This window comes from Neofelis nebulosa, chromosome 7, assembly GCF_028018385.1.
Source record: "Neofelis nebulosa isolate mNeoNeb1 chromosome 7, mNeoNeb1.pri, whole genome shotgun sequence".
Classification (NCBI taxonomy): domain Eukaryota; kingdom Metazoa; phylum Chordata; class Mammalia; order Carnivora; family Felidae; genus Neofelis; species Neofelis nebulosa.
Window position 1 is genome coordinate 96,213,858 of NC_080788.1, and position 26,196 is coordinate 96,240,053.

Sequence of the window (26,196 nt, forward strand, 5' to 3'; positions counted from 1 at the left end):
TCTTTAAAAACAAGAATCAGGGGCGCCTGGGTGGCTCAGTCGGTTGAGCGGCCGACTTCGGCTCAGGTCATGATCTCGTGGTCCGTGAGTTCGAGCCCTGCATCAGGCTCTGTGCTGACAGCTCAGAGCCTGGAGCCTGTTTCAGATTCTGTGTCTCCCTCTCTCTCTGACCCTCCCCCGTTCATGCTCTGTCTCTCTCTGTCTCAAAAATAAATAAACGTTAAAAAAAATTAAATAAAAAAACAAGAATCATAGACTTTCAGTTACTTCTTAATCATATATTCAGTATCTCCTTCTCAGATCCTTTTATTGACTTTGAAACATGTTCAATGTTGGCCATTCTTCTTATTTATTTTTAAATGTAATGTTATAAACCCTACATTCTGCTAATAAATTCCTGATTATGCTTAGTATAGTTTAAGAAAACAAGCAAGCATAATTATCTATAACCAGGAATTATTTGTTTGTTTGTTTGTTTGTTTTTTAAATAGGCTGAATGCCCAACGTGGGGCTTGAACTCATGACCCCGAGATCAAGAATTGGATGCTCTATTGACTGAGCCAGAAAGCACCCCCAGGTGCTTTTTAAATATGAAAATCTTATCACATCATTTCCTTGCTCAAATCAGAGTATTGAGCTGCAGAATTTCTGATGCTGGGCTCCCCTGCTAATAGAGCCAGGTGCCTCCATGATTTTTTTAAATATGAAAATCTGATCATGTCATTTCTCTGTTTAAATCACATCAATGGCTTAACTATCATTCTTAAAGTTAACACAATAGCTATCAACATGATGGTCAACCCTATATGGTCTGCATTCTCCTTTCCTCTCCAGTCTCATCTCATTCTCTTAGTGCCCTGTACACATCCTTCCTTCTACCAGAGAACCTTTTCACATGGTTGGCTCTTTATCTCTCTATGCTTAATCAATTTCATCTCATTCTTAGGTACCAATACTCCTCACTTCCACAGGTAAGCCTTTCCTCACCTCTGGAGGAGAAGAAATCCCTTTTTGTGAGGTCTGTTTATATCATTATATTCATAATACAGTCTCATCTTTCCTTTTATTTCAATAATGGATTGATTTTCTGCCAGACTCATCCCTTTGCCAGTAAGTACCTAGGGGGAAGGGATTATGTCTGTCCTGCTCTCAGCATTATGTTTCAAGCACCTAGCACAGGACTTAGCTAGAGACACTTCGTAAATGAATACTTTTTCAATTACAAGTGCTATAACTACCTGTATTTCACCACTCAAGGCTTTGCTTTGCACATATTTATTTCCCCAGGATTTATTATCTCCTTGGAACCCAATATGAATTCAATAGATGTTAATAAATATAGACAAATTCTAAAAGTAATTCTAAAGGCAATTTTTCAGTAATAAAGATTCTCAAATATATACAAAGGAGAAACAGTGTCATTTAGGTGTATATTTAGTGATAAAGTCTGTCTATTCACATGGAGTTAATTATATTCTGCCACGACTTGTTTCTGTTTCCACTGACAAATTATTTTTAATACATATTTAAAAAAAATATTTCAACACCCCAATGAAACCATACTTATTAATGTCATTAATAATGCTCTTTTGTTACAATTCAATACACCTTTCTTTTTTTTAAATGCTTCTATATTTCTCTGCTTTTTTCTAACACTTTAGATTATCTTTGCTACTTTGACAGCCCCTCAGTGTAGGTAATTAGAATATCATACTTCAGTCACTTCTTGGTTGTTTTCCATTTCATTTTCTATCTGTTGTGCAAATTTTATTCTGCAATCTTCTAGTGTACTAATTAGAAACATTGCTTCAATTAGTATCGATGTATAGATTCCTGACAAATCTCTAAGCTAAACAACAACAGAAAAAATGTATTTGAAAGATTATCAATAGTATTGTAACTAATAAAATCTAACATTTCTTATTTTTTCCTGTCCTTTTACCTGCAATGTTTGTTAGCAACAATGACCGTACACTTGAATTTTGCTCCCTCTGGACCTCTTAAAATAATCTATCATGGCTTTCTAATTCTCTTTGATCATTGTTATTTATTTGTTTATTTATGTCACCTGCTGACTTCTATTTTTCCTGCATTACTCACCTCCCTTCAAAAAGAAAGCATCTCATACTTTCCCAATGTATTTTTTTCCCTCTTGGTTGCTTTTGGCCTCTTTGTACATGTCTTCACACCTCTGACTTCTAGCCTCGTCTCTTGTTCTCTGATAACTGCTTGATGGAGATTTTCATCAGTAAGGCACACAATGTCATATTAAAGTTAGTTCACTAGTACACTCCATTATACTGGCTGCACTACCTCATACGAATTTTCTCTTCTGATGTTATTTTTAATGCAAGCCACCATCATTCTCCCATAATCCAGACTCAGAAGTCATGTCGTCATTTACTTTTTACTGTTTCTCATTACTCCACATTAAATGACATCAAGAGCTTTAGATTATTCTTTAATTTTCCTTTCACAAAATGACCTTTCCTTTCCAATCCTATTGGCATAATATTTGCTTTATATCCTTATTTATCATTGATTTAACAAATATTGCTTGAGTGCTCATTTTGGCTAAGGTAATGTATGTACCATCTACTATGGAGAACTTCAGCTCTCCTTTATTCCAATCATTCTGTAGCTGCCATCAGACCTGTCTTCATCATGCCATGTCCATGCTAAGATATCCTAGCCAGCTCTCCTCTGAAACATCATTTCAAAATTCTTTAGTTTCTTATTTGAGACCCCATGCAGTCTACACAAAATTATTTTCCTTATTCTTCAAATTCCATATTCCCAATTACTTTCACCATGATTTTGAACTCTTTGTAATATCCAACTCTGCCATATTTTTTTAATGTTTATTTATTTTTGAGAGACAGAGACAGAGCACAAGAAAGGAAGGGGAGAGAGAGAGAGAGAGGGAGACACAGAATCCAAAGCAGGTTCCAAGATGTCAGCACAGAGCCCAACCTGGGGCTCAAACCAACGAATCATGAGATCATGACCTGAGCTGAAGTCAGGATGCTCAACCAACTGAACCACCCAGGCACCCCCCAACTCTGCCATCTTTTAAAAAGACACCCCCACCCCCTGATATGCATCTTTTTCTGCTCCCATCTTAACTGAAGTGCAGTTCAAAAAAAATGTGTACATACCCTATGGTCTTTCTGAACTTCTCAGTTAAATTCTCTTCCTTTGGATCTTTTATTGCATTTTTATACTAAGACACTTATTTAAAAATCACTGTTTCGTGTTTCCTTATTAGTTATCATTACTTCTATTCTTTACCTGAATCGTAAGGCCCCTGGGACAGGCTCATCCTGTTTCTCTCACAATACTAGTTAGAAACCTTTCATGTACTGCTTAATAAAAACTTGTTCATTAATAGAATGTACTTAAAGTTTGGTCTTTTCCAACCATCATATCCTTTAGGAAGAAATGTAGTCATAACATACAATCATAATGAGTTTTTAATATTATTTATTTTGAGAGAGTGTGTGTGCACATGTATGAGCACAAGCAGAGGAGGGGCAAAAGGAGAGAAAGAGAGACAGAGAGACACAGAGAGACACAGAGGGAGGGAAGGAGAGAGAGAGAAACAATCCTAAGCAGGCTCCATGTTCAGCATGGAACCCAATACAAGGCTTGACACCAGGCTCCATCTCATGACCCTGGTGTACTGATGTGAGCTGAAATAAAGAGTCTGATGCTTAACAGACTGAGCCACTTAGGCACCCAGAATAATAATGACTTTTAAAATAGAGGGCAAAAATATAAAATCTAGACAAATTAGATTTCATTTTTCTTCACTAGGCACATGGTCCTTATGTCGCTGCATTTCTTGTATCATCTTTATTACTTTCTCATTTCTCTACCCTTTCTATAAAACTTGTCATATTAATAATCAATTGGGGGCACTGGATGGCTCAGTTAGTTAAACATCCAACTTCGGCTCAGGTCATGATCTCATGATCTGTGAGTCGGTACCCCGCATAGGGCTCTGTGCTGACAGCTCAGAGCCTGGAGTCTGTTTCACATTCTGGGTCTCTCTCTCTCTGCCCTTCTTCTCCTAGTTCTCTGTCTTTCTCTCTCTCAAAAGTAAATAAACATTAAATAATCAACTAGATGCTGATTCTTTCTCTGTAACTTTTCTACATTTAAGTATGTACACCTGGACTACTAGAATAGATATACAGCACTTCCTGTCTATTAAATATTAAGAAATAGCTAGTTTCTTGACTTAAAATTTACTACAACCATAGAGGGAATGACCTGGTTGGAAATTCAGTTTCTTGATCCTACAGTGCTGTGGGAGGAACGATAAACTCATCGTAAATTGAAAATATCAGAAGTTAAAAATGTATTTAATGCACCTAATATACCAAACATCATGGCTTAGCCTAATCTACCTTAAACATGTTCAGAACTCTTACATGAGCCTACAGTTGGGCAAAGTCATATCACACAAAGCGTATTTTATAATAAAACGCCTAATATCTCAGGTAATCTAGTGAATATTGTACTGAAAGTGAAAAACACAATGGCTATATGGATATCAGCCGTTTACCTCCTGATCACATGGTGGATTAGGAGCTCTGGCTCACCTGATGCTGCCCAGCATCAGAAAGAGAATATCTAACTGCGTATCATCAGTCCTTAAAAGATCAACATTCAAAATTCAAAGAATGGTTTCTATTAAATGTGTACCACTTTCAAACCATTATAAAGTCGAAAAAGCACAAATTGAGTCATTATAAGTTGGGGACTGTCTGTATATGTTTTCCGTCATTTGCATTGTGTATGTTTTCTGCTTTTTTTTTTTCTTGCATTATATATTTGTATGGATCTTCGTTTTCCATTATATGAGATAACTTGACTGTTAAGTTCCACCTCTGCCATTTGTGCAGTTCATGTTGTCAATTCAGTAAAGACTGCTGACTAGAAAAAAAAATAAAGCCAACTCACTCTCTTGCATATTTCCAGTAAACATTTTTTTAACCATATTAGCTTTTTAGTACTAGTAATTAAAAAAATTCTTAACATTACGGAAGTCTGAAAGGTAGATTTATGAAGCTGAGTTAGGGGCCATTGACAGAATTGTACAGTCAGTTATAAATAAGAAAATGTAAATGGAAAATAAGTCACAAGGGAAGGAAATATGCAAAAAAAATCAGATACATCTGGGCCAACAGCAATGAAGCTCTGGCCATTAAAATATAGAAGTCACTACTGTACTGGAAGTATTCTTGAAATATTTTGTATACCTAAGTTTTTGTGGAAGGAATGTGCCTGCTGCTTATATTATCCAAAAGTAAGGATATAAATTGGGAGGTAATATTGTTAAGGCTTAAAAAGAGAATTCATTTTTCCCTTTGAGATGATTCCCACCATTTAAAGACCAAGTATGGCCCAGTAACTATAATGGTTTGCACAAAGCATATTCTAGTTAATTCTTTTTTTTTTATTTATTTTTTATTTTTTTATTTTTGGGACAGAGAGAGACAGAGCATGAACGGGGGAGGGGCAGAGAGAGAGGGAGACACAGAATCGGAAACAGGCTCCAGGCTCCGAGCCATCAGCCCAGAGCCTGACGCGGGGCTCGAACTCACGGACCGCGAGATCGTGACCTGGCTGAAGTCGGACGCTTAACCGACTGCGCCATCCAGGCGCCCCTCTAGTTAATTCTTAAACGCAGAACAGAGCAGCAAAATAGGTACAGAAGACAAAAAACAAAAAACAAAAAACAAAAGAATAACTTTTACTGTGAACTCTAGATTCATAATAAACCAAGGATTCAGCTCTCTTGGGACTGGAGAATTATTCTGGGTGAGCTAAGATAATTTATTTCTAATAGTCGGAAAACAAGGTCCCAAGATATGTGAACCTACAGGACAGCCATCTAGGCTAATACATAAAATTATGCAGCATGGCAAGGAGTGAGAAGGGCTAATACAGACAAATCCTATTGAATGAATATAGAAAAGAACAGAGTTATGGGAAAATTTGAACCTTAACTATTTAATTAATTCACTACATTCAGGAAATGATGAAGGCATTCAGGATGACCCTGTTCCCCTCAATAAAGAGCTTCCATAATACTTAAAAAATATATATAGCATAATATATAAAAAAACAGGATACCAACAAATGTGTGCATATATATTGCTATCAAATAGCATGTATATATACATTTGAAAGTATATATTTAGAATGGTATAGACTTTACTACTTATAACTGGTTTTATCACATAACATTAATTTTATTTTGTTGCTCATATAAATTTAATATTCTGTGCTGATAGAAGGCTATTTGCATGTGAATTTCCATGATTTGTAAAAAGGAATTTTCAGTTGATTATTGTGTAATTGTATAATTAGTCTAATTAGCCTAATTATAACTAATTATGTAATTGATGTAAATATGTTCAGTCTTATAATTAGATGGTGTAATTACAATACACAAGATGATGTCATCAACATCTTTATTAAAGTTCTAGAAAAATAGCAAAAGTATGTGTAGTTGATAAAATTTAAGTACATGTTCCTTTAACATTGACCAAATTATCTGTGATATCTATATTTAAGCTTTTAAAACTACTTTTTGTAAATAAAATAAAAAAGGGAAGGCATTCTATACATTAGTCCGTGGCCATTACCAAAGTTGACATTGAGTAATGAAATAATACCCCTGGCATCAAGCACCATTTCTAGTAAAAGAAACACATTTTCTTTTAAAAGAAATTGGAAATTTTAAAAATACTTATTTTCAGGTATCAGTAAAAAATTAAAATCTTTTTATTCACACTCATTTTTTCCATGTCTAATGACTAATTTATTATGAACTTATGAATTGACAACAATATGTTAGCTTACACCTTCAGTAATGAGTATAAGTATAAATGTATAATTATTCTTCTTAAACTTATTACATTACATTCTTATGAATTCTATCAGACTTAGAAACTCGGACCAATTTCACCTCAGTAGCATGAGTTATATAAAAAGGTGTAAATAAGATTTTTGTCTCTCAATAGGATGGCGAAGTAAATATTTTATTCAAATTGATATAGTTATTAACTTAATATTAATGGGGAAATTCAATTTAATAAAAACAAGAAATCATTACTGAATAGCAAAACATAAATATCCTAAAAAAATGATTTTCTAATGTTAAAAAATAAGCAGACTATGATCTGTAATGTGAATTCTTCCACAATATGGTCCCAGTATAGTGTTCCAGCTTTACAGTCCACCTATTCCCCACCTTTACCAATTATTGTTCCAGTCAATCTTGGAGATATTGTCATCCTTCTCTATTACTATAGGTACTACTGTTTTCCATCTTGAATGCTCTCTCTGTGGCATTATTGCTTGCCTCTATTTTAAGAATGATGTTTACTTTGTATCATAACCATTATTTACCTTAAGTTCTTCCCACACATATCAACAAAGTAAGAAGAGGAGGAGCCATGCCTAGTAACCTCTATATCTCTAGAAGAGAGTTCCCCAAACCTTGCACATAGTAGATATTGGTTAAAGTAAATTAAAGTAAAGTAAAGTAAAGTAAATCCAGGATCTTGGGGCACCTGGATGGCTCAGTCAGTTAACCTTCCAACTTTGGCTCAGGTCATGATCTCATGGTTTGTGGGTTCAAGCCCCACATTGGGCTCTGTGATGACAGTTCAGAGCCTGGAGCCTGCTTATTAGCATTCTGTGTCTCCCTCTCTCTCTGCCCCTCCCCTGTTCATGCTCTCTCTCTCTCAAAAATGAATAAACACTAAAAAATTTGAAAAAAATAACTGGATCTTATTTACATTATAAAGCCACAAGGCTACAGAATCTATGAAAATAAATTAAAATATTATTGAATTATTCCAATACAAACAATGTTAATGTGGAAAATTTTTTCATCATAAAGTACACATGGTAGGTGATGGGAAACAACCATCCAAGAAATGAATAACACCAAAGAATTATATCTATATTTATATCTATCTATATATAATTTATTAAATTCATATATTTATTAAATGAATATACATATATTATATATATTAAATTTACAAAATTATATATATATACGCACACACATACACACAAATGCACACATAAAAACTAGCACAATAAGCAACAGGAAAATTAAACACTATTCCTATCTCATTAAAAATACCAAAGCCATTATAGGAAGGCAAATATATCTTGGGAAATATTTCAAGGACACAACACAAAATTAATTTTAAATCTAGAGAAAATTTGATATGTACCAAAACAAGTGATGCCTTTAATTCAATAACACAATTCTGGATAATTACTTAGAAATGTATGGTTTGATCTTCTAATGTACAGAAAAACAACTAGATAATGATAATTTTGTAAGTTAGAACTTACAAAAAATCATATTTTATCATTATAAAAATGAAGAACACAAGCTAAGTTTATTTTGCTGCTTTCTACTGCTGGTCAACCATAATTCACCGTCCTTCCAAATTTCCAAGGAGGTTAGAAAATACAAACGAGGACACTGTCTACCATCAAGGAGATTCATAGGCAAAAATGTGCCTTATATCATGTTCATCTGTATTATAAAAATCCCAGCCCTGTAATCCTCAATGTATCAATTCTACTTTTTTCATTCAACAAAACTTTTAGAGAAATCCTGGTTACTCTGTAGCTATATAACACTAGTAATAATATCATATACACCACCACTTCCCTCCTGAAGTAACTTGAACTTGAGCCCAAGCTTCAAAATGGCAGCCCAGAGGCCCAAATACAGAACTCTGGCAATAGGCAGTGCATTTTTTTTTACAATGTATGCACACATAGCAAGCTTCGCCATTTTTTATTTTCATACTACCAGGAAGATTTACTTATATATGTTACCAGATTAGTCTCAGTGAACATTTGCATTTGTGATTCCTGCCTAAAAGTAAACTTACTATGCCCGTTAAAAAAGAAACACTGGAATTTCAAGGTGGCTATCTACACCTGGCCCCTGAAACATAATTTTTTTTGTAGGAAACTCTCCAGAATTTATTAAATAAATGGCCAACTTCTTATGCATTTATGATGTATATATGCGTGTATATATATATACATATATATAAAGAGACTCAAAAGCTGTTTCTCAAAAGTTGATGTATCTAAATAAAATTGGCTGAAAAACTTTACATATAATCTCATATTATTTATAAAGCAAATTTACACATGACAAGGCACTAAAATCAAAATGAGGCAGATTGGGGTGCCTAGGTGGTTCAGTCCGTTAAGAATATGACTTGTCTCAGGTAATGATTTCACCATTGGGTTCAAGCCCTGCTGTGCTGACAGCTCAGAGCCTGGAACCTGCTTTGGATTCTGTCTCCTTCTCTCTCTGCCCCTCCCCACTCCCCTTCTCTCTGTCCCTCTCTCAAAAATGAATAGTTTTTTTAAATGAGGCAGATCGAGTTTTTCTTTGCTTGATTATAACATATTGCCAATATCAGTCACCCATCGTTGAATAGCAGTCTCCTCAAACTGATCTACAGATTCACCACAACTTTATTCAAAATCTTATCAGACTTTTTGTAAAAATTGACAGGATGATCCCAAAATTTAAGTGGAAATGCAAAGCCAAAACATCAGAATCAGTTTTGAAAAAGATGGACACAGTTGTTAGATTTATTCTTTCTGATTTCCAGAGTTATTATAAAGCCACAGTAATTAAGACAGTGTGGTATTGGCATAAAGACAGACATATAAATCGATAAAACAGAATTAATAGGTCAGAAATAGACCCTAATACACAGGGCCAATTGATTTTCAATTTAAGTGTCAAAGAAATTCAGTGGTGAATGATTTTTTTAATAAATGGTGCTAGAACCCATGTATAACCATCCACAAAAAATGAACCTCAAACATTCCCTCATACCATAAACAAAAATTAACTCAAAATGGGAAAAAAAGCTGGTAAATATAAATGAATAATGATTGCTCCAAAGAAGAAAATACTGATATCTTGTTGATTTAAAAATATACATAGAATTAAAATACTAGATGAAAATGACATGAAATACAAAAGGGTAAATATTGTTAAAGTATTCTAAGTTTTTTTTCACTACTGAGGAAGTGATAAAGTAATTTTCAAAGATGCAAGGTGTAACTTTCAAGGTAACTGAAACAAGATATTAAGATAATTTAAAACTCCTAGTTGAATAAAGGAGTAAATGTATGACAAATTTAAAAGAAGACAAGAAAAGAGATAAATAAAAGATAATAGGTGGGTCATGTAGAAAAAAAGGATTAAATATAGTAAAAACTAAGATTTGTCTCACCAGCTTAACACAATGAAACCTATATACTGATTACAAGTGACATAACAACACATAAAATATGCAAGTAAAAAAGGTGGATAATTACCATTTTCCCTCCACTCCCCAAATAAACCAAACACTAACCAAAAAGGAGACAAACCAAGAAACACACTCCTAACTAGAGAGAATAGATGACTACCAGAGAGGAGGTGAGTGTGTGTGTGTGTGTGTGTGTGGGGGGGGTGAAACAGGTGATGGTGATGAAGGAGTGTACTTGCTGTGATGAGCACCAGGTGATGTATGGACGTATTGGATCACCATATTGTACACCTGAAACTAACATTACACTCTATGTTAACTAACTGGAATTTAAATAAAAAGTTTTTTAAAAAGCTAGTGTAGTTAAATTAATGACAGACACAAGAGGCTTTAAGTCAAGAAGCATTTTTAGAGGTAAAAATGGACATTCTTAACAATAATCTACCAGGAAAATAATATACTAAGATAATCCACTAGGAAGTTATAAAAATTCTATATCTGTACTAATAATATACCTTCAAAATATATATAATGCAAATATTGAAAACAGACAACTCTACAGCCATATTAACAGACATTAGCCTCTCTAAATAGTTTTTAAAAGAACAGACAGAAAAATTGGAAAATATAAAGGAAATCTGAACACACAATTAACAAATGTGACCAATTTGAAACACAGTAATTGCGAAGTGCACATTCTTGTGTGTGGGCGCACATATATCATTTATGAAAGTAGACCACAGGCTTAGCATAATGCAAGTCTAGGTTAATTTCTAAAGGTTAAAATGGGTCAGAGTATGGTTTCTGATATAACGAAATCAGACAAGAAATCAATTAAAAACTAAGTAGAAAATCATCAACACTTTGGAAACTAAATACGTTAAGATGGATTCAATTATAACATCTTCCTCATTCACATTTCACTAAGCCTTCTTTAATGGGTAAAGAGGGATGGAATTACAGAAAGTGACTCAAGAGTTACTAGTAACTTGGACTCAGTTTTATTTACACCATAGCTAGAAATCCAGACATCTCCATGTTAGTGCTGGCTCAACATTTAACACATATTTATTGAGAATCTTCCATGCATCAGGCAGTGTTTGAGCTGTTGAAAAGATAAAGACTCTATAATTAGTGAGTTTATGTCCAAACACACAAATGGGATAATTTGATGGATTCAGTGCTATGAGAAAAATAAAATAAAATAAAACTGGGTATTGGAAAAGTGTAACTGTGGAAGGGAGACATGTTATTTCACAAAGGTCTGCCAAGGAAGACTTTCTGAGGTGATAAAGTCTTCAGTGTTAAGACCCCTGCCATGTTATCTAAGTAAATAGGAGGAAGAATTGATAACATGGAGAATGGAGACCCCAGGGATAGACAAGGTTAGCACCTAGGGATGGTGTAACCAGAACAGTGCGTGAAGTATAGATTAGGTAAGAGAGAAGAAGGCAGAGCAAAGTCAAATAGGATCTAGACCGCAATATATTATTTGGATTTATTTGAAATATTTGGAAGCCACTGGAGGGATTAAGAAGAAAAACATATTTGATCAGATTTACATTTTTAAATAATCAGTCAGATGTCTGGAGTAATAAACCATGGCAGCCAGTTATTCCGCTATTCCAATATTCCATGGAGAGATCATGGAAGTTGTGTGATATAGTTGGACTTGTATATATTAGGCCTATGTACAGTATATACCATGGAGTATAGAGTAAAACCACTGATAACATTTTATCTATGAAAAATCCCACACTCTCTATGGCTGTAAGAACTAAAATTTCCATATTTTCCATATGCTGCTGTTTGAGAGTTTCTATCAAACAGAGTTTTTGGCCTACAAAACATGTTTGATATTAACAAGTTAAGTACATACAAAATACAAAAATATTGAAGTACTCCTTGTGCTCCAACATGAATTTTTTGGACACATACAAATACATATTAGCTATTTCAGAAGGAGAGATAAGCAACACAGTCAAATAAGCAAAGGCAGGAAGGACATCTTCATTTTTAAAAAAAAATTTTTAATGTTTATTTTTGAGAGAGACAGAGCACGAGTGGGGGAGGGGCAGAGAGAGAGACACATAATCTGAAGCAGGCTCCAGACTCTGAGCTGTCAGCACAGAGCACAACACGGGCCTTGAACCCACAAACCGTGAGATTATGACCTGAGCTGAAGTCGGATTCTTAACTGACTGAGCCACCCAGGCACCCCAGGAAGGATATCTTTAAATAGGAGCTAAACTGTATGTTATTGGTAATTATCAACTACAGCAGGTGAATCCACAACACAGAATTTGCAAGAAAAGTTTGTTTGTGTCTTAAATACTTTTTAAGAGAACTGATTCAGGTGGTTTAAACAGCAGAGTTATGAGCACAGCCACCTTAGAGAAAGCCTGTGTTACACAGTAACGGCCGATATTCATATCCAAGAAAGTATCAGTAGTGAAATGTTCAAATTAAAAAGTTGTTTTCTCCTAAGTGAATGGAGGAAGGAAAATAAAGAAGAGAAAATAAAAGTTATTATTAAAAGGAAGAATCACTAGTTATGAGTCTGAGAACTCTTATAAGATGGTTTTTTAGAGCTGGTAACAGAAACTAGCAACAGATTCAAAAGAATGAAAAGTTTGTGCTTGCTTAATAACTTTAAAACAAATTCCTAATTATTTTGGAAGTATATATATTTTTCCAAAAGGTGGACATGACCCATGTGTTCATGTCCAAGAGATCAGACCCACCTACAGGCAAGAAATAGCTATACAGTATCACCCTTGTATCTGTAAATGTTATCATTTTTCACAAGATTCTAGAGGAAAACATGTTGTTGTTTTTTTAATTCTTAACAATGTACACATTCTAGGCAACCTACGGAATAGGAGAAGATATTTGGAAATGACCTAACTAATAAAAGGTTAGTATCCAAAATATATAAAGAACTTCTAAAACTCAACACCCAAAAAACAATCCAAAAAATGGGCAGAAAACAGAAACAGGCATTTCTCCAAAGAAGACATAGAGATGGCCAGCAGACACACGAAAAGATACTCATCATAACTTATCATTAGGGAAATGCAAATCAAAACCATAATCATCTCACACCCATCAGAATGGCTAAAACCAAAAACACAAAAAACAGCAGGTGTTGGTGAGCATGTGAAGAAAAAGGAACACTCATGCATTGTTGGTAGGAATGAAAACTGACGCAGCCACTGTGAAAATCAGTATGGAGTTTCCTTAGAAAGTTAAAAACAGAACAACTTTATGTCCCAGCAACCACACCAGTGGGTATTTACCCAAAGAATATAATAACACTAATTCAAAGGGATATCCCTATGTTAATAGCGGCATTATTTAAAATATCCAAGATATGGAAGCAGCCCAATATATAATATTCCATTGTGTACATTAATATATATGTATACAATTGAATTGTACACATATTATATATATTCCATTGTATACATATATATTAATGTACACAATGGAATATATATAATGTGATATATGCAGAATAAATAATAAAAGAATAAAAAATAATGAAATCTTTCCATTTGCAATGACATGGATGGAGCTAGAGAGTATAATGCTAAGCGAGATAAGTCAGTCCAAGAAAAACAAATACCATATGACTGCACTCATCTGTGGAATTTAAGAAACAAAACAAATGAGCAATTGGAACAAAAATAAGAGAGAGAGACAGAGACAGAGAGAGAGAGAGAGAGAGAGAGAGAGAGAGAGAGAGAGAAATCAAGAAACAGACTCTTAATTATAAAGAACAAACAGATGGCAACCAGAGGAGAGGTGGGTGGGAGGATGGGGGAATAGGTGATGGGGATTAAGGAGGGCACTTGTGATGAGCACAGGGTGATGCATGGAAGTGTTGAATCACTATATTGTACATCTAAAACTAATATTACACTGTATGTTAACTAACTAGAATTAGCGTAAAAACTTAAAAAAAGACAACGTACATATTCTAAAAAACATTGACAATAGAAAAATAAAAATAAAAATGGTAGATGATCATTTATCTGATTTCTAAACCTTAGGGCCACCCAAGCAACTAAATACTGCTAACAAATATTTTGTTAATTTTCTATCTAAGAAAAAAAAATGATTTAAGTAAAAACTGAACAATGAATTACAGTAGTGCTGAATGAATGGAGAGATTATGGTCTTCCTTTTTGGCAGAAAGCAACTATTATAATAGCCTGAATCAGGAGAGGGTCAAATTAAAACAGGTTTCAACAATGTGTCATGGTTGTAACACATGTGCAACAATGATTTTCAGAAGTTTGTATCTTGGTAAGTCCCAGGTGTTCTATACCTCCAAGTAGCAATATGTAAGTATACATAGTGTGTTCAGATGTTTTTGTACAATTATGCATTCTTCCACAGTTAATATCTAAACATTGGCAATTATATTAATTGAAAGAGGTCAGAACTCAGATATTACAGGTAAATGGTTTACTAAGGAAACGGTTTAATAGGGAAATATATTTAATGATGAAAAATGAGATGCTGGGAAATTTACAAACTCAGGATGACCTTTTGTTATTATAGGGAGTTAAGAGGTGAAACATGTATTTATCTTTAATATTTAGAAGTAGAATATTTATAATATATAAAATTTAGTTGTATATTGACCTAATTATGGTCACAAAATATCTCAAAGCTTCATATAAAATGGCCAAATCCCTCTTTATTATTCAGGGTCACAATTATTTTGAATATTTTCCATAGACATTTTTTAATTAAAAATTATTTTTCTTTGTTAATTAGGTTTGTATTCCTTTCTAGTAACCAGAAAAGCTCTATAATAACAGCACTCAAATATTCTTTCAAATTTTAGTGTCTTCCTCAAGAATTATTAATTCTCCACTCGATATATTATAGAAGAATATTTCACATTACATTAACTCTATGTGAAATTAATTCGATTTTTCTTTTTATTAAATAAGTTGAGGACCCATTAGAAATTTCAGTTTTTACATAATTAAGGCTCTATTATTAAACTAATTCAAAACCCAAAATGAACAAAAGAAATTAGAAATTTTTTCCTACAACCAAAGTTAAGTGAATTTCAAGTACATTTCTTTATTCCTTTAAAAGTATTTACCATTGAAAAGAGAAAAATCAAAGTTTCTCCCTTTAAGAAATATTTTCCACAAAAAACAAAGCAGTCATCAAATGTACAATTATGTACTTTATAATGAAACCTAGGTAAACCTATGGATAAAGGAATACAAGTTAGGATACTTGATTTTTTTTTTCAAATGTTAACATTTTAAATTTAGCTATCACATAAAAATTAACGAATTTTATTATTTGAGTTACCTTAGCTTTCAGTCAAGAACATACTGTTTTTTTTTTTAATTTTTTTAACATATATTCATTTTTGAGAGAAAGAATCAGAGCTCAAGCAGGGGAGGGTCAGAGAGAGAAGGAAACACAGAATCCAAAGCAGGCTCCAAGCTCTGAGCTGTCAGCACAGAGCCCAACATGGAAATCGAACCCACACACCATGACACCATGACTGAGCTAAAGTTGGACACTTAACCAACTGAGCCACCCAGGCGCCCAAGAACGTGTTTTTTACAAGGCCAGATTTGGAGACACTCTTTTCAAATAAACATAATACTACAAGCTACCTGAATTAGGAAAGCATTTTAACATTATTAGTAATTCCTACCTGGGTAAAGAAGGGTTCGTAAATCTCAACTCCTTTATCAGATCCTTGTAGTAACACCTCCTGACCACGTCTCCAGCTGTACCGTACAGGTGGATTGGAACTGGCAACACACCGGAGGAACACCGTTCTCTCATAGTAAAATTGTTCTTTAGCTTCACCTATACTTTGATGAACAGTTACTACTGGGTCATCCAAATCTAAAAAACAAAAAACAAAATAAACCAAGTGACAATGTTATGAGTTACATGGCTTTTATAAGTATTACACATATGAAACCTAACCAAAGGTTCATTTTCATAATCAGTTTTACTGCTTATCTCTAGACTAGTTTTTTTCATTTAGTTTATTGAAATTGTTTAGAGAAAATTCCAATGATAGGCAGTAAAAACAAATAGAGCTATTTTTTAAGATTTCTACTTGTTGAGACAGTACACAGGACTTTGCATATTTCCAACACTTTCTAACAGCTGCATAGAACAGAGCTCCATGAGAGATCAGAATCCAAGACCCTTCAATTCAAGAGATTAGCCAAAACAACGACACAGGGACAGGGAAACATCAAGCGGCTCAACAGACTCTTTCCCTTAATCCCTTAACATCTTTTCTAAACATTTATAACAGATATATTTAAATAAAAAAAATTATGTTTATAAACTATTATCATCTTTATAGTGAGAAAATATGATCTTTTAATTTTTTTTAATGTTCATGTGCTTTTGAGAGACACAGAGAGGGACAGAGCATGAGTGGGTGAAGGACAGAGAGAGAGGGAGACACAGAATCCGAAGCAGGCTCTAGGCACAGAGCCCAATGTGGAGCTCCAACTCACGGACAGTGAGACCATGACCTGAGTCGAAGTCAGACATCCAACCGACTGAGCCACCCAGGCGCCCCGAGAAAATATGATCTTAAACTAGGTTAAGTTCTTTCTTCATCTCAGATTTTATTTCCCAGATTACATTTGCTAATTTGAAATGTGCTAACAGAAGGTACTGTTAAAAGGCATTAATATTTCTACTACAGGATACTGAGATTAAATTTTTGCCATCTTACATGCATCTTAAAGAAGGGATATATACCACAGTGTTTAGTAAACAGTTTCTGGAAAAAAAATACATAAATATCTTGGGCTTTGTAAGAACATGGGTTCATACAATCTTTGTATGAACCTGGGTTCATAGAGTCTTTCTCTCAACTACCCAACCCTACCATCATAGTGTGAAGGCAGTCAAAGACAGCTAATTAAATGAATGGTTGATTAACATTGCCGAGTCCCAGTAAAACTATTTACAAATGTAGGTGCCTAGACAGATTTGGCTCATGGGCCACAGCTTGCCATAGACTGTCAACCCCTGATCTACCATATCCCAGTTTCTTTAATTAAGAGAAGAAGAAATTAGAAAGTAAACTTGCTTTAAAATAACAGCTGTATTATATATTTGTTTTTTTGTTTTTTTTTCTGTATTATATATTTGAAAGTCAATAAGAAAATAGATCTTAAAAGTTGTCATCACACACACAAAAGTATCTGTACCTCATGCATGGTGATAGATGCTAACTAAACTTATTTTGGTGATCATTTTGCAATATGCACAAATATCAAATCATTGTGTGGTATACCTGAAACTGATATAATGCTATATGTCGATTATATCTCAACAACAAAAAAGACGGGAAAAAAAAAAAACCAACCCAACAACAACAACATGCTCTTGGTTCCAAATGCTAATAATATTAACGTAGTATATACTTACTAAGTATGATGCAAACTTTCGCTGTATTTAAATATTAATTTCACCCAGCTTTGCCCTTTTTGGCTTTGTACCTGAAAGATTACTTAATCTTTGTGGTCTTAAATTGCCTTACCAATAAAATGGGAATAATAATGGTACTATATAATTAAAGTTGTTGGAGAATTAAATGAGTTACTCCTCACAGCCTTGGGCACATAGTAGAAGCTCAATAAAAATTAGCTATTATTACTACTATTATCATTATTGGGTTTCATTTAGACTTCCATTAATTCCACATACTTTTCTTACCTTTACCTCAATTCACAATGCACAACACTCTCATTTTAAATAGATAAAAATGCCATTTTGTCATTTTTTCAGACTACCAATTTTTTCTATAAGACAAATACTTTCATGTGAACACTGAAGAGAAGCTATTATATTTATAAATATTATATATTTATATACATATTATATATTATTATGTTATATATTATATACATTAAATAAACATAAGAATAGTAAGGTGTGTGAGCATATGCCACCCAGAATAGTTAAAAGGCAGTGTTCTTTAAAAAGATTCTTTGTGATGCATTAAAATAATAAAAAGTCAACAAAAGTCATGAAGTAATAGCAGCCCTAAGGAATCAAAGAACAGAATTCTCAAATTTCCCCAGTTTTAAAAAAGGTTTTTCCAAATGTGAACTGCTTGACAGCCCTACTTAAATTTCTAGTTTTGCAACATTCTGAGTTTTTTTTTTCCAACATTAGAATCTTTTCACAGCTACCTCAAAGGCTTCTAATTTTAGTAGTATAAATTTACAGAACAACTGCTGCTTTTTGGTAAAACTGAAGGAACTTTCAGTTTAAATTCATTCTATTAGCTGTGCAAGGATACATGCCATCTGGTTTTAATAGTCAGTGTACTTAGGGATACCAGCATCATTATTATGAAAGGTTTAAAGGTCTTGAGAATCTGTCAAATATTCGCTTACTTGGTGATTAGTCCTTCACATACAAATCAAATCCTTAGAGGAGATTGATTATATGAATTCAGCCTTAGTGACTTGAAAAAAAAAGCATTGTGAATGGATTGTAAACAACTAATTTTTTTTCTTAGACAAAACATAATTTCTTTTAGTCCTATCTCATTTTTAGGAGATATGATCTGTGTTATGTTGTAAAAACAAAATTCTGAAGCCAGAAAGTTTAGGGACAAAACAAGTGGATGGTAATCAATGCAACAACGATGATACTCCCAGGCCTCCAAGTAGTTAACAATATTGTACTCTCCAACATGCATTTATTGACATATCCCTAGCTCTTTTCTTGTTAGGTGATGGTGTCAATAGACCAAACCTGAACAAACATTTAAACATGCTCTTCTCTGATCTATGTAAGTTTCGGGTCACTGGCCTTCTGAGAATCCAATCCTGTGACAATGTGCACTGAACATTGTATTGGCAGAATTATCTGTTGGATTCACCCATGTTTAGGAACTTCTACTTCACAAAGCTCCTAAATGATATATATATATATATCATATATATGTATGTACATATATATATGTATATATGTATATATATGATATATATATATACTTATATAATATATTATATATTATTATATTATAATATAAGGTATTATAATATTATATTACATTACATATATATATATATTTTTTATTTAAAAACAAACATAACAAAGACAAGTCATGTTCTAGTAAGTCAAACAATGACATTCCTAAAAAAATATATTTTATATGTGTGGGGGGTATGTTTATATTTATACACATATAAATATACTTACATGATATATAATTTTACCATATACATATAAATCACTTAAAACAGTACATATGTTTAACATAAACTCTATATAGTCTTAGTGAATGTATACTGAATATGAGTATTTGTTGTAGGTCAGGTTTCTTGGAAAAGACTCTAAAAGAGAGGTATGTGTGCAGGAAGTATATTGAGAAGTACCTTCTAGATCAACACTTGATTGACAGACTTAGGATTGTTGGGGAGGAGAGCTGAGCTACAGCACAGTCATAACAAAGGTCTCAATAGCTCTATAGAAGTGATGGAGCGGTGAGGTCTTCTCACACTTGTCCTGCCCTAAGGCAAGGGAGCTAAGCTTTATATACCCACCCCCTCCTCCTCAATCAGTCCTTCCCTCTGTGCTACTCCCACCTAGAAGGCATGAGCTTGGGAGGGATAGCTCTATTAGCTTTAGGATAATTTCTTTAAAAAAAATTTTTTTTTAGTTTATTTATTTATTTTGAGAGAGAGAGAGAGAGAGAGGGAAAGAGAGAGAGAGAGATGGAGAGTGGCTTGAAACAGGGAAAGGGCAGAGAGAGAGGGAGAGAGAGAATCCTAAATAGGCTCCATCCTCAGCACAGAGCCAGGGGCGGGGCTCAGGGCTTGATCTCAGGACTTAAAGATCATGACCTGAGCCAAAATCAAGAGCCAAAATCAACTGCACCCAGGGTCGTTTCTCAAGAAAGATTTAGCTGATAGCCATCAGCTGCTAAAACTCTCAGCAGTTGGAGGAATGAGTCCTTCAGTATCAAGGAAGGGATCTGGCTGCTTCATACAGCATCTGCTCACATCCACTTTCTAGTTATGATAATTCACTCTATCTGGGAAAAGCTACTCCAGGATGCTGGTTAGTCACCTTTCTGGGGAAAACTGTCAAAAGAAACTGTGGTGAGATGATATTCGTCATCTCTTTCTACTATTATCATTCTAAATTGCTCTCATCCTAGGCTAGTACAACTTTTGGTATAAGTAGATTCCCTTAGTGAGGTTACCAGCCCTTCCTTACTGAGGATTTTGTGCACCAGGTCACCATGTCCTTCTCAAGCCATTACTGATGCACATTACTGATGTTTACCACCAAAATTGGTCAAGAGAAGACCAAGAAATGATTAAGTGGATCAACTGGGTATCAAACATATTATTTACTGTCTCACTGTGTAACAACATCCCTACCTCCAGCTGACCATAAGGGTCAATTACTCCTTCCAGGATGGTGACCCCTCTTATTCCCTGTTTCCTAACATAGGAAACCTAAAGTAAATGAGTAGCAGCTATGGCTTAAAGATTAATGGGGCTCTTGATATATCACTTAATAAAAGCTTTTCCTCTTCTGAGAACTTAGGACTTCTAAACTGGCAGAACCCAGAGTTGGAAGGGAAACATGGATTCCCCAAGTGAGACACTGAATGTGATGTTAGTAAGTGGGGTCACTCCTTGGTTTTGAACCTATGTATTCTATAGAAAAAAAAAGCATTAGATAATAATGATCATTGATTTAGAATGTGTACTGTATCTTGGAGAATAGCACCGCTTTCTTAGCAGCCATTATCACTCTGAGACTCAGATGCCCGCTCCAAAGACCATTCTATCACTCTAGTAAGTTGGTATTTTTAGGTAATAAAGAATATATGACCAAGGAATCCCATGGCAATGTTCTCATTGCTATATCTTCACTGCTGCAAAATGTGCTTCTAGTCCCATGAGTGGTTAGGTAGGACCCTGTGTTGTGAATACAACATTCTAAAAGTCCTTGGGTAAGGTTGCTGCTGACTAAGGTCAACATAAACATCCACACCCAGATTACATGTTAAGTTCAGTCAAAATGATGCACTGTTACTTTCGGGTAATCAGGTCTAATGTAACCAACTTGCCACCAAGGGACTGGTTGGAATTTTGAAGGGCAGTACTTTTACTGTGTCAAGTGTTGGTCCCTGTTGCTGCCAGGTTAGATAATCAATAGTGGCAGTAGATAGATCGGCCTTCATGGATGAGGACCTATGTTTCAAGCTTATGCATAACCTCTATCCCTACCATTATGGGAATCCTATTCATGAGCCTGTTGTGCTACCTATGAGTGGCCAGTGACAGAAGCTGGCTGTTAACAACTGTCTTCACAACTCTGTCTGCTTCATCGTTTTGTGTTTCTTCTGTGGTGGGTAACTTTTGGTCCTCGATAATATCCATTCAATAATTATCCACAATAATAATATGTCCAACAACCTACTCAAACAGATCTCTTTCCACACAAAGTGGTTGACCAGGTACACTACCCAAACCAAAGTTCTACCCACTAAGAATATTTTTCCTCATTCCTGTCTATCAGGGACATCCCAGAGTTGGGGCTCTAGTGAAGTAGCAGTCCAGTGTTTGACTTGCATACATATACTGAGCTGACCTATCACAAAAGCTTAGCCTTTTTTCTCCACCATCAACATATAAGTGACCCTCTATGTGGCCAGATACAGACTGACAAAGAGGAGCCAGTAAAACTGATAGACGCCATGGGGGCACATCCTTGTACAGCTTACGTGGGCCCTTGGCCCTGGCCTTGCCTCCTCCTGAATTTATTACTTCCATTTTATGATGAACTACTGATGGGTCTCAACTATTTTATGGCTTAATGTTGGTAGATCGGACAAAAGCCAACGTATGATTGGAATTTCAGACCACATGGTCATTTGATGTTCCATATTCAGACACTCCATCTCTACCAATGCCCAGTAGCATACTAAGAGCTATTTTTATGATAGGGGCATAATTCTTAACTGAAGAAAGCATGATCTTACTAACAATCCTAGAAATTGAATTTATAATCCTCCTATTAGTATTGCTGTAAACCACACATCTTTTCTAGCACTGATATATCTAATATCATCGATTTTCCTGGGTTATGTGACTCAGGAACCAGGGTCACTTATATCACAGCATGGGAATACTACAGAACCCTTTCCTACTTTGAGACACAGTTGAAGTCTATAGTTGAAGCCTTCCAAATCACCTGATAAATGGATTGAAATTATATTTACAAGTGTGAAATATGCTTCAGAAACCAAAGAGACTTAGCAAGCATTGTGTTTCCTTCTGAAGGATGGGAATTGTGAGATGCAATAATTTGTGCCTTACTTTGGAGGCAACATCCTGGTAAGATACAACAACTGGATCTCTAAAATTTTATTAATACTGTGTGCCCCTGAATCTTCATAGGCTTATTTTAATCCTCTGGATTATGCATGTCTTACCAAGATATCCAATGTACTTAGCAATTCTTGTTTATCTGGACTAATCAACATAATCCCATTGATATAGTGGAACAATAACAAGTTCAACAGAATGTCCAGATGCTTATATCTCTTTGGATGATGTTATGAAAAGGAGTGTGAGACTTAATTTAGTTTTAGGGCAAGACTGCCAATATATGCTATTGTCTGTCTCAAGTGAATGCAAATTATTTATGATTATCTTTCGTAGCAGAAATGAAAAAGACCTCATTAAGTATATTACTGGGCACACAGTAGGTATCTGAGTCCATGTTATTCTACTCTAGCAAAACGAACTTATCTGGCATAAGCTGCAATAAGGGCACTGCTTAGATAAGTTTGTGGTAGTCCATTATCTTTCTCTGGGATCTCTCTGGTTTCATCAGGAGACAACATTGTCAGTAAGTAGAATGTGAGGTGGACCATCACCAGCATATCTTTTAGGATTTTAAAGATGGCATCAATCTGTGGTATTTCCTCTGGGATATATGATTACATTTGATAAATCTCACCTGAAAAATGGGGAAGTTTCAGAGGCTTCAACTTGGCCTTCTCACTAGGACAGCTCTTATCCCCAAAGCCAAGAAATCAATATGGAGGCTCTGCCAACTAGAAAATATGTCCACCCCAAGTACACAATTAGAGATGAGATAAATGATAACAAGGGGGATCTGTGGATTGTTTGACCCAATGTGAGCTAGCCATGGGCCACAACTGCATTTATTACCTGGTACCTGTATGCCCAACTCCAGTGATATAAGAGCATGATAATTCTGTAGAATATCAGGTATCAAAGTCAACTTAGATCCTGTGTAACACACTCCTCAAAATGTTTCACAAGTCCCCTTTTCCTAGAAAATGGTTATTTAAGGAAGTGGATATAGGTTCTTTAAACAAAGAATTTTGAGAATCATTATACACTTCTTGTGGTGTTGTAGTGTTCTTTCTAGTGACTTAGTCTCCCCTTCAAAGAGTTCAAAGTCTGAAAATTACCTCAGTTGCAACAATTAGGCAAGGAATCATCATTTGTTTATTATGTGACCATATTCAGCCTCATGATCATCCCTCTGATTTTTTTAAATGTTTATTTATTTTGAAAGAGAGAGAGAGAGAGAGCAAACAGGGGAGATGCTGAGAGAGAGAGAGAGAGAATCCCTAGTGCTGTCAGTGTGGAGCCTGACATGGGGCTCAATCACACGAACCATGAGATCACGACCTAAGCTGAGACCAAGAGTCAGACGCTCAACCCACTGATCCACCCAGGCACCCCTGATTTCTTTAATAGCATAGACTGGATAATACCTTTGTTGAGTGTCCACTTATCTTGCTCTATGCAATGCTATATTTTATTGTTGGTCTCCAAGACCCCTGTGAGTATAGAGCCCTGGGTGCATTTTAACTAGCTCCTCATTAAAATAACTGTGTGCCCACCTTGCTTGTGACAACTAAGCACTGCCACTTAGATTCTATTATTTTGAGATCTTGACATTTCCATTCCTATCAGGCAGTTCAGTTCTGAACTAGCATCTCTTACTATCAACATTTGCCTACAGAGAACAGACACCTAGGAACTTCTCAATGATGCTTGCATCTCAGTCATCAGCACATTCTTATTGCTTTAGGGGTGTCCTTGAAGCCTTTATACAGATGATAGTGAGTGAATGATTTTTCTGGATTCTAACTGGTATATTCACTTTAGTATGTTCACATATCTGAGTCTTGTGACACCTTTTTCTACTGTATGCACAGCAGCTCTGGTATTTATACTTCTTTTAGTGGGAATGCTTGCTTTCCTCAAGTTTCCAACAGCTATCTGGCAGCAGCAACTCTCTCTTGCTATCCTTGCTAAGATGCTAAATTTTATATCATGGGAGAATACTATCATATCAATAAACTGTTATTCTTTATCCCCATTTGATCTTATGTATTCTCTATCCCCAAACTTATTCAATCTTATTCTCCATCCCACTTGATCCAGCAGCCTCAGAATCCAATTCCATACATGCTCTCCCAACGCCTACCAGTAAACATACTTCTGTGGCCACATGATGTCATCTGCCGACCCTATATATTGATCTGGAGGCCAGGAATGGAGGTGAGGGTATATCCTCAGGGGGAAGAAGTTTCTGAACCATCTTTAAGCAAGATGGACATAAAAGCCCTTAATTAGGAGGAACAGACCATTTCTGTAGGCCCAGAATGTTTATGGAGAACTAGGTTTCAAGGTTTCTGAGATCATTAACCCAAATGTACTCCAACCCTCCCCCCACCCCTGCAAATCAGAGTACCACTTGTTCTCAAGCAAGGTTCAGACACTGGTTTAGCTGATTTTTCAGGGCTAAGGATTCAAGTTTCTGTAAAGCTCAGCTATATATTTAAGTAAATCCTAAGCCTTTTTTTTTTTTCAGCCTTTATGACCTCTGGCTAAAGAAGATGAACATTTCTTTATATTCTGGGAAGAAAGCCTTCTTATTCTCACACATCACCTCCAATTCATGATTATTTACATTCAGCCTTGCATTCTTTTTCTCCACTGCATAAATAGAATCCATGAGAAACAGATTCCATCATGCTTATAATAACTTTCCCCTGAATTCTACAAAAGCCAGAGATAGTGTACTCACAGTGCATTACATTCCACTGGTACCTATCCTTGTTCAACATCAGGGGTTTTAACAATTTCACCACTACAGCATTCAAGAGCTATCAGTGGTCCACCTACTACCAGCAATGGGGTCCTCATTGTCAGTAAGTTAGTGGGCTGATGGGTGATGTTTGTACCATTCTATTTTAGAATCTATTTCCTCAGACCATCTAGAATGACTTCTTGAAAATACGAGTCTTTGATGAAGACATGCACTCAGGAAACTTTTGAGGAGTGCCCCTAGGAACAATTTTTATGGTGGCTTGAAAAAAAATTAAAGGTAGGAAAGATTAGGCAGTGGGAGGAGTTAAACTGTGATGCATCACTACAAAGTCTCAAGATGATTCAGAAGGAGCTCTAGAGTTGCAATGGACTTTAAATTGTCCCAAAAAGTTGTTTTATAAAGGACACTGATTAGTCACTGGGTTAGGGCTTCCCTAGAGAGAAGGCTTGACCTTGGGTTACGTAGCTCTTTCCATTTGAGGATAATTTCATGAGAGAGATTAACTTGAAAGTCAACAACTTTCACACCCAGGATTTAGAAGGAGTACTTGCTATACATTTTATCCAAGGACCTTTAAGTTATCATTTCTAATTTTCTTCAATCTTTATATATAGTTTAAGTCACATAAGATCTCTCTATATATTTATTTAATATTCAGTTTTCATACTAAGTGGCTTTGATGATATTACAAAAACACACTGTA

General features: G+C 35.0%; 1 protein-coding gene across 2 annotated transcripts in view; it reads right to left on the reverse strand.

Moving 5' to 3' along the window:
- MDGA2 (MAM domain containing glycosylphosphatidylinositol anchor 2) overlaps window positions 1-26,196 on the reverse strand; it is an 875,114-nt gene that overhangs the window by 313,538 nt on the left and 535,380 nt on the right. For both annotated transcript variants that reach the window (XR_009264432.1, XM_058738955.1), the window contains exon 4: window positions 16,033-16,229. Coding sequence is in view for 1 of the 2 variants with exons in the window: in XM_058738955.1 (XP_058594938.1) it covers window positions 16,033-16,229 (197 nt within the window). In the remaining variant the exon portion in view is untranslated. The remainder of the gene's footprint in view (window positions 1-16,032; window positions 16,230-26,196) is intronic.